The sequence below is a fragment of the Bradysia coprophila genome (assembly GCF_014529535.1).
Source record: "Bradysia coprophila strain Holo2 chromosome X unlocalized genomic scaffold, BU_Bcop_v1 contig_132, whole genome shotgun sequence".
NCBI classification, from domain to species: Eukaryota; Metazoa; Arthropoda; class Insecta; order Diptera; family Sciaridae; genus Bradysia; species Bradysia coprophila.
In genome coordinates, this window is record NW_023503297.1 from 1 (window position 1) to 15605 (window position 15605).

Below are 15605 nucleotides of genomic sequence, written 5' to 3' on the forward strand. Positions count from 1 at the left end.
CGCCAAAGACTGTCCCAAGCCAGTTTGAAAAAGAGTGGAGGGAATGAAGTTTAACGAGGACGTAGCAGTAGATAAGATAGGATTAGATAGATCAATCTTAAGGCTGAATGAATCGTGAGTGGAAGCCGAAAGAATTGGGGTTAAGGGACCAACGTTGAGGCGAAACAACACGATCAGGAAGCCAAGGATAGAACGATCCCAGAATTCTTATTAGCTACTAGGTTAAGCTTTAAGACGTCCTTTAAAAGACGAATAACCTTTTGCTCAGATAGGTTCAAAAGAATGGGCAAAGCTTTATGGAAAAGAATGTTCAAAAAGAGTAACACTACCCCGTCGGGCACTGTGCACTTTGATAGGCACTGTGGTCCCGGAACGTGCAGAAATGCGCGGGTCAGAGCTCGGGATTACCGGGGCGAGCAAAGTAAAGCTTTCATACTCACCAACCCGCAGTAGCAAGCGTGGTGTTTTAATGCTAAAAACCTTCAAACGAAGCCATAACGAATTATACATTGCCACATATAATGCCAGAACATTGTCGTCAAGACAAAAAATGCAAGAAATGGAAGAAGAGCTAGAAAAGATAAAATGGGATGTTGTGGGAGTGAGCGAAGTGAGAAAACCTGGAGAGGAATGCCTGAAATTACAATCAGGGCATACATTCTTCTACCGAGGAAGTGACAGTCAGATGCTGATGCACGGTGTCGGATTGTTCATAAACAAGCGGTGGTCGGATCGCATAATCACACGAAAAGCATATCCGATCGAGTGATATACGTAAGCCTGAAGATAAATAACAGATACAGTGTCAAATTAATTCAGGTTTACGCACCCACGTCCACCCATGATGACGAAGAAGTAGAAAGATTCTATGAAGATGTCGAGAAAGCTCTGGACGAAAACCCATCACATTACCAATATCTAATCGGTGATTTCAATGCGAAGCTGGGAAAACGAGAAGAAGACTCCGAAGTTTCTATTGGTAGTTTTAGCAACGACCAAAGAAATGAGCGTGGAAATACTTTACTCAACTTCTACAGCAACACAATTTGTACGCAATGAATTCATTTTTTGCAGGAAAGCCTCAACGGAAATGGACTTGGGCTAGTGCAGATGGTGTAACGAAAAATGAGATCGATTACATCATAACTGGCTGTAAGTCAACCGTTAAGAACGTTACGGTCCTAAAACAATTTTTCAACAGGTAGTGATCACCGAATGGTTCGTGCAAGAGTCACGTTAAATACCAGATTTCAAAGATCACAACTAGTTCAGAAAAGTGAAAGGATTGACGTACAACGGCTTTACACACAAAATGAAGAATTTGCTACGAAAATGACTGCCGAATTAGATAACGTCAACAATCAATGTGAAACATTGGACGAATTGAATACCAAAAATCGTCGATACAATAATGGTTTCATGAAATCCAAATGCAAATCCGTCCAAGGAAAGAATCAAAACTCAGCAGAGAAACATTAGACCTGATCGCAAGCAGAGCAGAGTTGGTAAAAAACGGAGGACGAATTCGGTGGAATACCGGAACTTGTCTAAAAGTATCAACAAAGCAAGGAGATCAGATGAAAGAAAATATAATGTCCAATTGGCTCAAAACATAATTGAAGCTAACTGCAATATGAAAGTCCTACGGAGAAAAATGACAAACGCCAAAAAGAAATCTTCAAATTACGAGACAAAACAGGAACGATCCAAACGGATCGAAATGCGATATTAAATATTGCAACAGAATTTTATGAGAATTTGTTTCTTCAGCAAGACAGAGTCCAACGGAAGAAACCGAAGATAGACCAATAATAAGAAACGTGGGATCGGATGATATGCCCGACATAACTGTTGATGAAGTCAAGGCCGCAGTAGCCGAGATGAAAAACAAAAAGTCTCCAGGAGAAGATGTGTTCCAGTGGAAGCCATTAAACTAGGTGGAGACTCCTTATTAAAGGCAATCACGGCTTTGTTTAATCAATGTCTCCAATGGGAAGAAGTACCAGAAGCTTGGGAAAATGCGGTAATTACATTGCTGCATAAAAAAGGAGACATAACAAAGCTGGAAAATTACCGACCCATAAGCCTATTGTCAACACTCTACAAGTTGTTTATGAAAATCATTACGAAGAGGAACACTAACAAGTTCGACTTCTACCAACCTGTTGAACAAGCTGCTTTCAGATCTGGTTTCAGCACAAACGACCATTTGCAAGTGATGAGAACGCTTATTGAGAAGTGTCGTGAATACAACATCGACATAGTCTTGCTATTCATAGACTTCGAAAAAGCTTTCGATTCAGTGGAAACATGGTCGATATTGGACGCATTAGACGAATGTAGAGTAGACTCAAGGTACTCCAACACAATTCGATATGTGTACAAAAATGCTACTTCATGTATAAAACTTCATAAGAGCACGGAGAAATTCAGAATTGGCCGAGGTGTAAGGCAGGGTGACACCATTTCACCGAAATTATTCACGGCGATTCTGCAGAGTGTTTTTAGGAAGTTAAACTGGAGTAAAATGGGAATAAAGATAAATGGAGAGTACCTGAGCAATCTCCGCTTCGCTGATGACATTGTACCGATAGCAGCGAATCTAGGTCAGGCTCAGCTTATGCTACAACAGTTAAGTGAAGAGGCAAACAAAGTTGGCCTCAAGATGAACTTATCGAAAACAAAAGTCATGACCAACATCGGTGACGATAGAGAAATCAAAATTGGTGACACTGTCATTGAACGAGTCGACAGCTACGTATATCTAGGACATAAGCTGAAGTTAGGTCTGGACAACCAAACTGCAGAAATAAGACGTAGGATTGGTCTTGCATGGGCAGCGTTCGGAAAACTCAGACTAATTTTCAAAAGCAAAATGAATAATAGTCTGAAACGCAAAGTTTTCGACACTTGTGTCCTTCCAGTGCTCACTTATGGAGCGGAAACGTTAACTTTAACGAAAGCATCCGAAGAAAAATTGAGAGTGACACAAAGAGCCATGGAACGGAGTATGCTTGGAATAACACTCAGAGACAGAATGACGAATCAATGGATTCGACAACAAACCAGGGTCGTTGATGTCATGGAAAGAATAGCATCTCTGAAATGGAGCTGGGCGGGACATATTGCAAGAAGGACAGACGAACGTTGGACCAAAAAGATCATGAACTGGCGACCATATAAAAGACGAGCTATAGGTAGACCACCAGAGAGATGGACAAACGGAATTAAGAATATTGCAGGTACAAACTGGCAGCAAATGGCAATGGATCGTACGAAATGGAAAGAAGTTGGAGAGGCCTACATCCAGCAGTGGATAGAAACAGGCTGAAAAAGAAGAAGAAGAAGAAGAAAGAAATTTGTGATTCGCTTAAATGCCTTGGAGATCCCGAATAAACTCCAGAAACATTTTTCGACACTATTGTACCGATCATTTTCCATTTGTAATGTTGGAGAAAGTAGATGGTATATTTTCATAAAAACGCCAGCGTTAGCTAGATTATTGAATTTTGATCCGTCTGAGTACCAGATGAGATCTATATTGGCAGGAATTGCGGGTTGCTAGACCAGTCTTCTCTAGATGAAATAAAATCGTTTCAAATTTGTTCTCGAAACAAAAAGTTGGAGTGGTAGAGTCAAACGGGAGTTCGAAGTATGGTGACTCTTCCACCATTGTTTTCCAGAATGCAGCGTGACCAAAATTGGTCTCGTGGAGGAGAGATGAGTGTTCACGATAACTTGAGTAAATCTCAGCGGATTTTCAAAAACTTTTTTTTATTCGATGAAGTATCGAAATCTTCAGGTCAAGTTTGAAAATAGGTGGAACCATCTGGGAGTAGTTCTCAGAAGAAGCCGTTACAACTCTTTGTTAAGATGAGAAATATAGTAATTCACAACCGATTTAAAAAAAATGTTTGGAGGAGAATGGAATTACTGAGGTTAGGTTCCAAGGTAGATTATGTTGGTCTAACGATCTACCTGCTGTTGCTAAACGAATTTTGTATCTATTCAATAGTATTTTGTTTCGTTACAAAAACGAATAAACAGAACAAAAATTAATGAGTTTAAGTTTAATTGAAGACATACTCCATTTTTTAAATGAAAAAATTACGATTTCTTTGAAAATTTCTGAATTTTTCTGTCGAAATTGAGTCTCCAGATAAATATATTTTTTTAATTGCTGCTGTTGATGTATCTTATGCGATATAAAAGGTTCCCTGAAGTTCTCCGTTTAATTTAATAATTGTTTTTTTTTCGCTAAAATTGAGAAAACGGCAAAAAATAGTTCAAACTTCGTAGGTTTTCACCAATTTTTAACATTTTTGACAATTTTTGACGCGTTTGTCCCATATAGAAAAATTTCTATGCATTGTTTCGGATGTATTAAAGTTAGTGCTACAATTTTCTGTCATTTCCCGGCTCATTTCAAATTTAAATGTTTCGAACATCGAAAGGAAACAGGGTAATTTGGTGCAAGAAAAATCCGATTGTGTATTAACCTCACTTTTTGCTCAATATCTCGGGCAATTTTTTTTTTATCACTTTCGGAACTTTTTTGGCTGTAGTTGAGACCTGTACCTGTCGAATGAGCCTACTTACACGAAATCCGGTCGTAAGACACCGGCCAAAAATGGCTTCAAAGTTAGCGGTTTTTTTGTGTAGTGTCTACGGAAAATGACCATATTTCCGCCATTTTGTTTTTCCAAAAAAAAAGTTCTTCCATAAAACGTAGGTAATTAATGTACCTTTCTGACAAAAAAAAAGAAATCCGAGCCAAGTCACTTCTATCTCGAGTTATAGCGATTCTTAGTTTTACACTAAAGCGGTAATTTTACCGGTAATACCGGTTCATCGACCTCAAGAAAGAAATTTAGTTCTACAACTTGTGATACTCTATCAGAATCCATTCACAAAAAATCTTAAAACCTCGAATCCCACAGAGCCACTTTTCGTGACACAAGCGTCTGGACTATGGCCTGAAAGGTGTGACCCCACACCACAAAACAAAGATTCTAAACTTGTTATTGTTGTAGTTTTTTTTTATTTTTACTGATAAATTAAAATTTTAAACATTGCGCGCGTATTTAAATTCTGGACGAAATACTACAAAAGATTTTTTTTTTTTTGATATTTTTTCTTCTTCTCAATTTTTCATTGAATAATATGTAGAGATACACGGGCCGCTTGTATAATAATTTTTTTTTATCTGAGCCGAAATGCCATTATTCGATAAATAGGTAGAAAGGAAGAACAACACAAACGAATTGGAGATTTTTCATTATTATTTTTCATTTCTTTTTTTTTTGCTTAAAAAAATCAAAGTCACTAGAATTCTGCAAATTATTATTGCCCAGGCTAAAAATGCTATGTTCTGTTTACACATTTTTTGTTTTTTTTTTGTTTTAAATATATTTTTTTGCTTTTTGGTTAATTATGATGTCATTTAACAGGAATTTTCAATTGATTCTCAACTTTAAAATATTTTTTTTTATTTCTTTAAAAATAACGGTTTTTTATGCACTTTTTATTTTGTTTTGTTTGTTATGAGTTTGTGTCCTTGTTGCAATTACTAATAGGAATTTTTTTTATTTATTTTACTTTATTTGTCTATTTAAGTTGTTCAAATTCATGACTCTGTTTTGTATGGTTTTTTTTCTGTTTATTTTCTTTAAGTATCTGCTGTGTATCATATTATAACCTCCCGCTTTTCATCGTTTTTTCTTCATCCATTCTTCTCCTCCCTTTTATTATTTTGTTCTCTTGAAATCATTTCCTAAACCTACCTAAACTAAATTAGAAACGCTCGATGTGTCCATATTGGTAATGAGTGTTCGCATAAATGCCATCTCTTTGCGTGCATTCTCCAAAATCACTTTCGGATCGTGAGATGTACAGCGCAAACAATTCGGTGCAAATACCATGGCTAAATTGGATGAATCCATTTTGGTGCAAGCGACAATATCAGGCTGAGAAAATTGTTGCAAATAATGAACTAAGAATGTCAGTACCTGTGCCGATTGGAAAAAAAACATTTTTTGTTTGTTTTGTTAGAACCACTTGACTTCATTGACTATCGGCTTACCAATTTGTTCAAGCGCGGTAGCTTATTTATTATTGCATTGACCTCGTCCGGATCTTCAGTAGCGACACATTCGTCATACAATTCATCCGGTATCAGTGGATCGTATAGTTCACGATACCACAGTTTTAATAGACTAGCAGGAGCATGAGCGTCTGTAAATATAAAATTCAAAAATGTGTTATAGATCTACTGAACGTAACAACAAGCCTCTCGGGGGTTACATACAACTAATTTGTCAAAAAGATTAAAAAGTATGCAAACTGCCAGTCGGGAATCACCCGAATTCACAGTATTGCCAGTCCGTGCCTGACTGAATTAAATGAATCAAAAACGTCCGAGAAATAACGCCCAGTGGACATTACTCACCCATAGTACTCTTGTGCTCAGGAACATCCCAACGATCCAGACGCGATTTTAACCAATTAACTTCGTCCACATCGGCCGAAACCCGAAAAATGCCTTCAGTTGCCTTGCCACTTAGCAAGAGAACCTGCTCCGAAAGTGTTACTTGAACCCAGGGCAATTTTCGATCGGGAAATCTGTCTTTTTGTAGCTCCATCACCTCATCTAACGTATTTCCGAACATGCTCTGATGGAAAATTTGATCCTAAACGGCCGGGTAGGAAGACAATGGATTAATTGTTGTCACATGCCAATGTAATGGTAGTGCCTTACTCGGGCCTGATTGATTTCGTCGTCAGTTGGCTTCTTCGCTTGTTTCTTTCCACCACTACCGATGCGGTCTAATCGGCGACATGCAATTGTAGCGTAATGAGATACTTGCACGTGAATCGGCCATTTGCCAACTTCAGGAAAACTGGTAGCAAATGTTGGATCCCGATGGCGATTCATATAGCTAAAGCAAACGAATTGCACGTGAGAGTTTGTGGGGGAAGTGAAACAGTCAACTGAATATTTACTTTAACAGTGCAGGTTGAAATGTTGGCGATGGTGGAATGAACGACAAACAGATGGCCATCAGTTCCCAGCCGCGTATCAATGATTCTCTCATGTGATTTTCAGTGGTTTGACGGCACAGTTGAACATACATTTCATCTCGTAATTGTGGCTGTGCAACAGCCATTGTGATGATGTCCAAGATGACCGAATTCAAGCTCATACCAGCGCGTGCCTTCCGATCGCCCATATAAATTTGAATTAACTTAAACATTTCGGTTGCCATCTTTTTACCAGCCTTATCTCGTGATAGCGCCAACATTGGACGACTGATAGCATCGGCCGTCCAACTGAGCATGTCCCTAACCGACGACTTCTTTCGAAATATTCCTTTCGAGTGCAGATTCAAGTTGTCTTGTGCAAATTTCTCGATATCACATTCTTTCATTATTGCTAATTGATTTGGTGGTGGTCCGTCAACGCCAATCGAGGGTGGCATCTTCAGAACACTGGGTAAACTTTGGTTGTGCTGTTGCTTCTGCGGTAGCTTTTGCGGCGGCTGTTGTTCGTGATGCGAATGATGAGGTTGGGATTTTGGTGTTTGATGTTCCGGTGCAGCTGTTTGTCGCTGAGGTACCTGCTTGGATTGATTTTGTACCATAGGCTTTTGAAAGAATTGATGGTTTTTGACGGGACTGTAAATTTCTCCTCCTTCATTTTCCAGTTTCGCTTCAACCTCTTCGGAACTGCAAACGGAAAGAACAATATTTTGGATATGTCGGTCGTTGCTTCAGCGACAAAATGTGTGGCACTACTTACATGTCCTCTTTATCGCTTTTGTCAAAGCCAATATCGAGATTGTAGTACGAAACACCACAGTGAGCACCGTAGTCTTCCATACCGTAGTGATGTGTTAAATAATCTCCTCGGCCATCCGAATGATCTGAATCTTCGTTGTCCGGTTCGTGACCGGAAAACGAATGCTCTGACTGACTATCCGAATGAAGTGAGTCCGAATCCAACGGATCGCCACTTAGCCTATAGCATCCGGAAAGTTTTGCTTGTTCAATGATGTAATGTTGTAACGGTAGAAGATGTTCCTGCATTTCCTGATCCAATTGAACGAAATTAGTGGAATGAGTAACAGTCAACAGCACTAAGCTACACGTTTCGTTTACCTGATCCCAATTGCTGTACAACGGCGATATATTGCCATTGTCGTACTCCACATCGCTTCCCATCATTTGTGACTTTTTCTTACTTTTGTGCGTCGATGCTTTTTTGTCTGACTTAAACTCCTTACTGTGACGTTCTAAATTTGGCTTATTCAAATACGATTCCTGCACGGCAACGAAAATTATGGTTTACTTGAATGCAACGAAACGATTTTTCAACACACTCACTTCTCTGATCGATGGGCTGCGACGGGATGAATTGGAATTATATTCGTTTTGACTAGACGGCGAAATATTTTTCGATTTCAATAAATTATTGATTTGTTGCATTGAAATGACAGCGGCACTATTAACGGCTGATCCAGGTGAGATCTTTGCTTTGTCCACTTTCATTTTGTCTAAATAGCTGGAGGTTGGCAGGGCAAAACAAATATTTAAGAATTTAATGGTTGTTGCGGCGTTTAGTGAAAATGCAAATTTACCGTTCTGGTTTGGCAGTTAGGTCAAGATTCAAAAGGACAGGATCGGTTTTGTGACTAGACAGATAAGAGTTTGGTGTTTCGATAAAGGCTAGACTACTTAATATTGAAGGTCGAGTAGCTTTGACAGACTGAAAATGGATGGAAAATGCGTCGGTTAATTTCGTTGGTTTCATTTTGTTTGATAAAATTGCAATTCGAAAAACTCACGTTAGTTTGAGGACTAATGGGACTTTGGGGACTGGAATCACTAGAATGTTTCGGATTACTTGACACAGACGACGTATTCCTTCGTCGCGTTTCGGGTGTATTTTCCACCGACTTGAAGTACTTCTCATGCATAGAATCGTCACTCATTCCACCACCGTTACCATCGATGCTTGTTTTTCGTGTAAATGGCTGTTGACGCGGCGATGACGACGACATGAAACTTCCCGATCGAGTCAGCGACACCATTTGTGGATCTGAAAATGTTGATGACGTTGCAGACCACTTTTACATTAAAATTTTCGTTTTCTAACAAAATTGACTTCACCTTTCGAACCAACATAGTCGAAGCTTTGATGCTTGGATACACTACCGCAACTTTCCCGTTTCGAATGAATTGCGTTGTCTGATGGAAGCTTCTTTTTGATAACTGGTGGTGTGCTTGTTCCATGTGTCGGTGATATGCCACATAAGTCTGATGAATTTGAAACGGAGCAGGGTAACACTTGCATTGGGAAATTGTGTGGATGCTTTGAATCAGAAGGAAGCGATACGTGCGGTATATTGTGCGAGCTTGAACTCTCTTGCAGCATGCGGTATCTAAAAAGATTTTTCATTTTTTTTGGTTGTTAAACATTGACTGATTTAAAAAGTCCTGGCATGAACGTACGAATTATCGGGCGCATGTTTGTTTCGCTGCTGAGAGCTACCTATTCTTAAACTTCCACCATCTTGAAGCCTTCGATAACCGTGTGTGCTCGATAAACTAGAGTCACTTGATTTACCAGAATCCAGATGTGCTTTATTGCTGCGGGAGGACGAACCACCTGCAAATAAAGGTTGGCTGTTATGAACACTTTGTGTTTGTTAGCAACCACCATTTACCCTGTGAATGGCGACAATATCGATGAGATTCGGTTCTGCCTACGATTGGTGGAGGAGCTGCTGTCGGCAATCTAAAACAATACTGGGTGTCACACGTAAATCAGCTTAATATTTCTGCCAAAACAAACCTGTAGCTGTGTCTACCAGATGGACTAGAAAGTATATCGCCACATCTGGCCTCAGTTCCAGCCGACAAAATCCGTGAATGGCTTGATACATTTTGTCGATTATGGGCGTCTTTAACATCGCCTCGATGTGATCGTAATGACGATTGCTTGAAATCATAAACATTTCGTCAAAAAATCGATCGAATGGAATTTCACTCCATTTACCTTGGTCGCAGTCTGAGTTGATCCATCTTTTCGATCATTTGGATCCGTATTTTGTTTCAATGTTTGTAATTTTGCTAAAGGAATAATGTCACAGTTGATTGGTCGATGCCAAACAGTAGATTGCGATGCCACATTGTAATAGTAAAATCGTTGGGTGTTTGTGTCAAATAGTTCCCACCACTGTGATGCATCTGTACGCTTTATATTTACACCCTGGATTTGTCAGAAAAATTTAATTTTTCAATTAGAAAAAACCGGCGAAATAAAGAAATTGTTCGACTGGTCAGGTGTGGGGTTTAGGACGCTAGGTCATTTTACGAAATTAAAAAACTAAAACTGTTGTTGCGGAAGCACTTTGAATTTAACATTTCGATGCAACGAGTGCGAGTGTACGTTTATGAGATAGGGGGAGACGACGACGGTCAATAACCCTGTAATTTTCCTAATTTACTTTATCAATTTTAGAGAAAATTCTCGGTCTTCTTTATTAGCCGATATGATCCAACGGTCAACGGTAGATCTGTTTATCTTCCACACGATTGAATAGCAATGAAGCGCGTTCCGAGACTCGGATAATCATTAATTTGAGTGGCAGTCGTAAATTTCAGTGCCAAAAGATTTCTTTAAAAAAATATCTTCAGATGCATAGCACTGGTCCTTGTTCTGCTCATAATACACATAGTACAATAAAATGTTAAGCTGAAGCTCTCATCACTAAAGCCTCCAACTTTGATGATTGTTAATGTAGTGTTATGTTCGAGGTTCCTTTTATGAAATGTCAGGGGATATTTTTGAGTGACAAAGAAAAACGATTTTCTAAATCTGACCGCTCTCTCAGCATGTCACAGCAATTCCTCTATTTGTTTCTCTCTTAGGTTTTGAGAAATTTGTCGATAATTTGTTGACGGAAATTTCAAAGCTCTTCAACTCGAACATTTCGATTTAAGAGTGATATCGCCAAATCTTCAGGTGATTGGGAAACAAGCGGTCTCCGATTTTAATGAGTGATAGCTCGTTGGATTCGTCTTTCAATTCTAGGAAACACGTGTCTTTCACTTTTTCTTAAAAAAAATTGTTTTCTTTGAAAAGCGCTCAAAAGTGAAGACATGTCAGAGGGTACCGAAAACAGTTTTTCGGCAATAACTCAAGAAAAAATTATTTTAAATGGTTGTAATGTTGTACGATTGTCGGCCTTGAAAAGACCTACAGGTAGAGTATACGCACCGCTTGGTGCTAGTTGATCCACTAGAGTTATGACTAGAAATATATTGAATGTTCGGAGAGTCCGCCTTCTCTGCAGCTTCGATGTACCACTGAACTGAGTACGGGGTGTTGTAGCTGGCCTCACCCACTATCGTTGCACATATAAATGAACCCAGTACTTTTGGGCTGCAAGCCTGCAGAAGTCTTGAAAAAAAAGTTGGTGCCAAAATGTAGATTTTTTCCTTCTTTCTGAGGGCCCAACTGCCAGAAGAGCATCTGGAACGGTACTACGGCAATCATTTTTTGTTGTCTGCTATTCTTTCACCTTATCAATAGAATAACGCTTTGCTATGTCGCAAATATATCATATCCACTATTAGTAATATCAAGAGAAAAATCATTAAAGTTTTCTCCGAGTATTTTAGTCAAATAAAGTGTTAGCGTATAGCAAATGACCTCAGGACTACGGAACAGTAATTAGACTTTCAATTGGACCAATATTTGCTACGTGACAGGAGTTTGGAAAACCGTTTGCTCCCACTTGATCGTATCGTTTTTCCAAACTCCTGTCGCGTAGCAAATATTGGTCCAATTGAAAAACTAATTACTGTTCCGGACTCCTGAGGTCATTTGCTATACGCTAACACTTTATTTGACTAAAATCCTCCGAGAAAAATTTAATAATTTTTCACAAGAATTACTAACACTGGATATGTTGTAACGACCTATATTCGAGTCAAAGTGAAGCGTATACGGTAAGGGAATAGTAGACAATAAAAAATGATTGCCGTAGTACCGTTCCAGATGCTCTTCTGGCAGTTGGGCCCTCAGAAAGAAGGAAAAAATCTACATTTTGGCACCAACTTTTTTTTCAAGACTTCTGTAGGCTTGCAGCCCAAAAGTACTGGGTTCATTTATATGTGCAACGATAGTGGGTGAGGCCAGCTACAACACCCCGTACTCAGTTCAGTGGTACATCGAAGCTGCAGAGAAGGCGGACTCTCCGAACATTCACTATATATCTAGTCATAACTCTAGTGGATCAACTAGCACCAAGCGGTGCGTATACTCCACCTGTAGGTCTTTTCAATGCCGACAATCGTACAACATTACAACAATTTAAAATAATTTTTTCTTGAGTTATTGCCGAAAAACTGTTTTCGGTACCCTCTGACATGTCTTCACTTTTGAGCGCTTTTCAAAGAAAACAATTTTTTTTAAGAAAAAGTGAAAGAAACGTGTTTCCTAGAATTGAAAGACGAATCCAACGAGCTATCACTCATTAAAATCGGGAACCGCTTGTTTCCAAAGTTAAAGAAATCACCTGAAGATTTGGCGATATCACTCTTAATGAAACGAGGATTCTGTTTTTCATATTCTAAATGCCTAAGAGATTCTTTCACTCAAACGTCTACCTCTTAAAAATTCTCAGATGTAGAACAATAATGTCGCAAACATTTATTTGATAAGCACTACCCTTTATGAAAGGGCCTTTAACAAACCAAAATTTGAGCCCATTTCCATCTTGATAATTGGTATTTTAGACGACTCGAATGTGTACTTTGAAAACAGAAAAATTAATTCATTAACAAGCTACATATAGAGATAAGAAAGAGATTGTATCGGAATTGTAATTTCAACCGTTCGATGGAAATGAAATGGTATAACCAAAATGTAATTTTCGCCTATTTTAATGATGGAAAATAATTTTAAAATAAATTCCTCACAGGAAATGGTATTCACGGTTGTGCTGGCATGGTGTGGTGTTTTAACACCCCTTTCACTCATTAAGTGAAGCGTATCAAACAGACATTTTTCGTAACACTTTCCTCTGAGCAAATCGCTCTGGTCAAATTGTCAGGGAAATGCAGTGTATATGCGGAGTTGACGTGCAATTTCTTTTTCGTTTTTTGCATGAAATGACCTCGTCCGAACAGTGTATATGATGAGACCTTGACCTTGCCCAAATCAATACATGATTATTTTCTTTCGATGTAACATTTTGCCCGATTGAGAGGTAATTTTCCAAAATTTTTACCTACAAAAATTCGACCAACCAAAAAAATAACAAAAAATATTTTACGCATGAATGCTATGTATATTACTACACACGAAAGTTACACCAATTTCTGATTGGATGCAATCCACATTATTGGAAATAATTTAAATATCATTGCATGTATGTACCAACACAGTATGTGGATAGATGTATTAAATTTCCAGTGTGTCAATGAAACATAAAACTAAAAATAAAACATCTCACAGTGGTATTATAATTCTGTTTTACCTCAGGCGGATCCCAAACGCATTCGCCAGATGACAAATTGGCGTACATTCGCTCCTTCGTTCGTGGCTCAATGATTTCCACCCATTCAATCCTATATTTGAAACAAATCATTATCACAGCACAACAATCGATTAATGGATTAACTAATTGATGAATTTATTCGGTAAAATCTAGTCAATTTGTGGCACGCCCAAGAAAAACATTTACAATTTTTTTGGTTTGTCTATGACACAGAAGAGCAAAAGGATATATTGATTTTAACAGCAAAAAAATGTTCACTATTTTCCAAGGTAAATAATTACCGTACAACACTCTATTTATAGCAATTGAATTGTTTACCTTTCGGACGACATAATGCCATCAATAAATGGTGTTTTATAATACAAAAAATCACTTAAAACATTACATTATTCGGAAATTATTTTGGTGAAAACGACAACAAACTCGTCTTTTATTCATTTCGCCATTTTTGACATTTTGTTGTTGTAAAATGTTCGAATTTTTATTGCACTTGGGTCAATCGTGTCTTACAATGCTTCATCGAAAGAGCCGAAAATGTTCTGAGTTTCGTGGTATTTCTGAACATTTTTTGATACGGTGAGATTTGTCATATCATTCGTGGGTCGTAGATTTTCATTCGAAACTATTCACGTTCACGATGCATTAAATGAGTATTTTATGAGTTACGTAAATATTTTGGTTCTTTCGGTCTAAGTTGCCACTGTTGCCATAAAGTCAGGAGGTAATCTGTAACCTTAAACATGTTTCCTGTTATTACACTAAAAGGGGAGAAGGTCCACAAAGGACATTTTCATAAAGGGCGAAAGGTTTGATTGAGACATTTTACGACCAATAACTAGATCAAGCTGGGCCACCAGCTTAACGTGATTTCCGAACTACCCCTCAAACCACTATGCAAATACTATCTGAGGAAAGTTAGGCGCGTATCTGATCCTAAATGTAGGCACATTCATCGTATTTAGGTTACGTCATACGGGTCATTCAGTAAGTATACATCACTGCATCAATCAAAGACACTATAAAATTGCCCAAATTGTGAAGCTTGCGTCAACTATAGGACATAACCAATCTGACGTATTTGCTAGAAAAATTCCATGTGGAATTTTGTGTCATATAGGAATCGAACACCGAATTTTGGCGAGGTCAGTCACTTCAGTCAGCCTCCGAATATTGTCTATGTTAATTCTATCAGCTGTGGAATTCCAAGTGAAAAAGAAAGTCTCAAACTGTCGAGATGTAGTCCCACTTCTTAGAGAACAATACAATGGGGGACTGAAGGTTTGACAAGCTATTTTTTATCGACGTAAAACATTATTATAAACAGAAAATTGTTTCACGGTATGTCTCTAAAATGCACTGATTTGTTAAAAGTTCGTCTAAACTTCGAAACGTACAGCCGATTGTAAGAAAATTACAAAAATGGCGTCCCTATATTTTTGATTTTACACTGTTTTTAGAAATTCTTTTGATCAGAATTGTCGATACCCATGTGGTCCTTGCTGCAGAACACCTTACACATACTTATTTTCATCGAGACTGGAAACGGGCTCCGGCACATTTTAGGCGTCTGACAAAATTGGGTGGATTTGGGGTTGTACTTTGTAAACAAAATTAATTTTATTAAAAAATCTGTGCATTTTAGAGGCACTTTTTGCTCTGTTCTGCGTCGAATTGGTCAAAACTTCCAAGGTTCTGAAAGACACTTTCGAGTTGATCACGAAGGCAGTGTGATCAAAATTTTCCTGTAGCGTCAACTAGGTTTGGAAAATTTTATGTGACGATTTCAACTTAAAAACGAGCCATCAGAACAGTCGGAGCGTTTGCTGCGACTGAGCCCCGTACGAACCCGTATATCTATTGCGTACGTGACCCCAGTGCGTCTGTCACCCTACTTTGAGCGTAAACCTATTGCGCCCGTAAACGTAGTTGAAGTCAAATTATTATGAAATGTGTACATCTTAGAAATTGCGCATAGCGCAATTACGAAGCCCCGTACGACGTTCCTTTCAAGTGTAACACAAATTTCAAGTTGACCTA

General features: G+C 38.4%; 1 protein-coding gene across 2 annotated transcripts; it reads right to left on the minus strand.

The window, feature by feature from the left end:
• Positions 1-5194: 5194 nt before the first annotated feature.
• Positions 5195-14132, minus strand: LOC119067971. 2 transcript variants are annotated; one of them, XM_037171314.1, is made up of 17 exons: positions 13887-14132; positions 13548-13638; positions 10058-10270; positions 9854-9999; positions 9726-9796; positions 9511-9667; positions 9169-9440; positions 8844-9097; positions 8637-8764; positions 8383-8560; positions 8158-8319; positions 7799-8079; positions 7003-7725; positions 6758-6938; positions 6449-6689; positions 6083-6234; positions 5195-6008 (listed from the first exon to the last, which is right to left on the minus strand). In XM_037171314.1, exons 1-17 carry the CDS (start codon positions 13898-13900, stop codon positions 5784-5786), a joined length of 3489 nt encoding a protein of 1162 aa, XP_037027209.1. In that variant the 5' UTR covers positions 13901-14132; the 3' UTR covers positions 5195-5783. The 2 variants fall into 2 exon arrangements, with proteins under 2 accessions (XP_037027209.1, XP_037027208.1); XM_037171313.1 differs by having other exon boundaries at positions 5586-6008; positions 7799-8088.
• Positions 14133-15605: the final 1473 nt, after the last annotated feature.

Excerpts from the sequence above, each read along its gene's own strand:
- LOC119067971 (XM_037171313.1), bottom strand. Across the intron at positions 8,561-8,636 it reads CTAACTGCCAAACCAGAACG|CTATTTAGACAAAATGAAAG; the intron begins GTAAATTTGCAT and ends GCCAACCTCCAG. Across the intron at positions 8,089-8,157 it reads TGTACAGCAATTGGGATCAG|GAAATGCAGGAACATCTTCT; the intron begins GTAAACGAAACG and ends CAATTGGATCAG.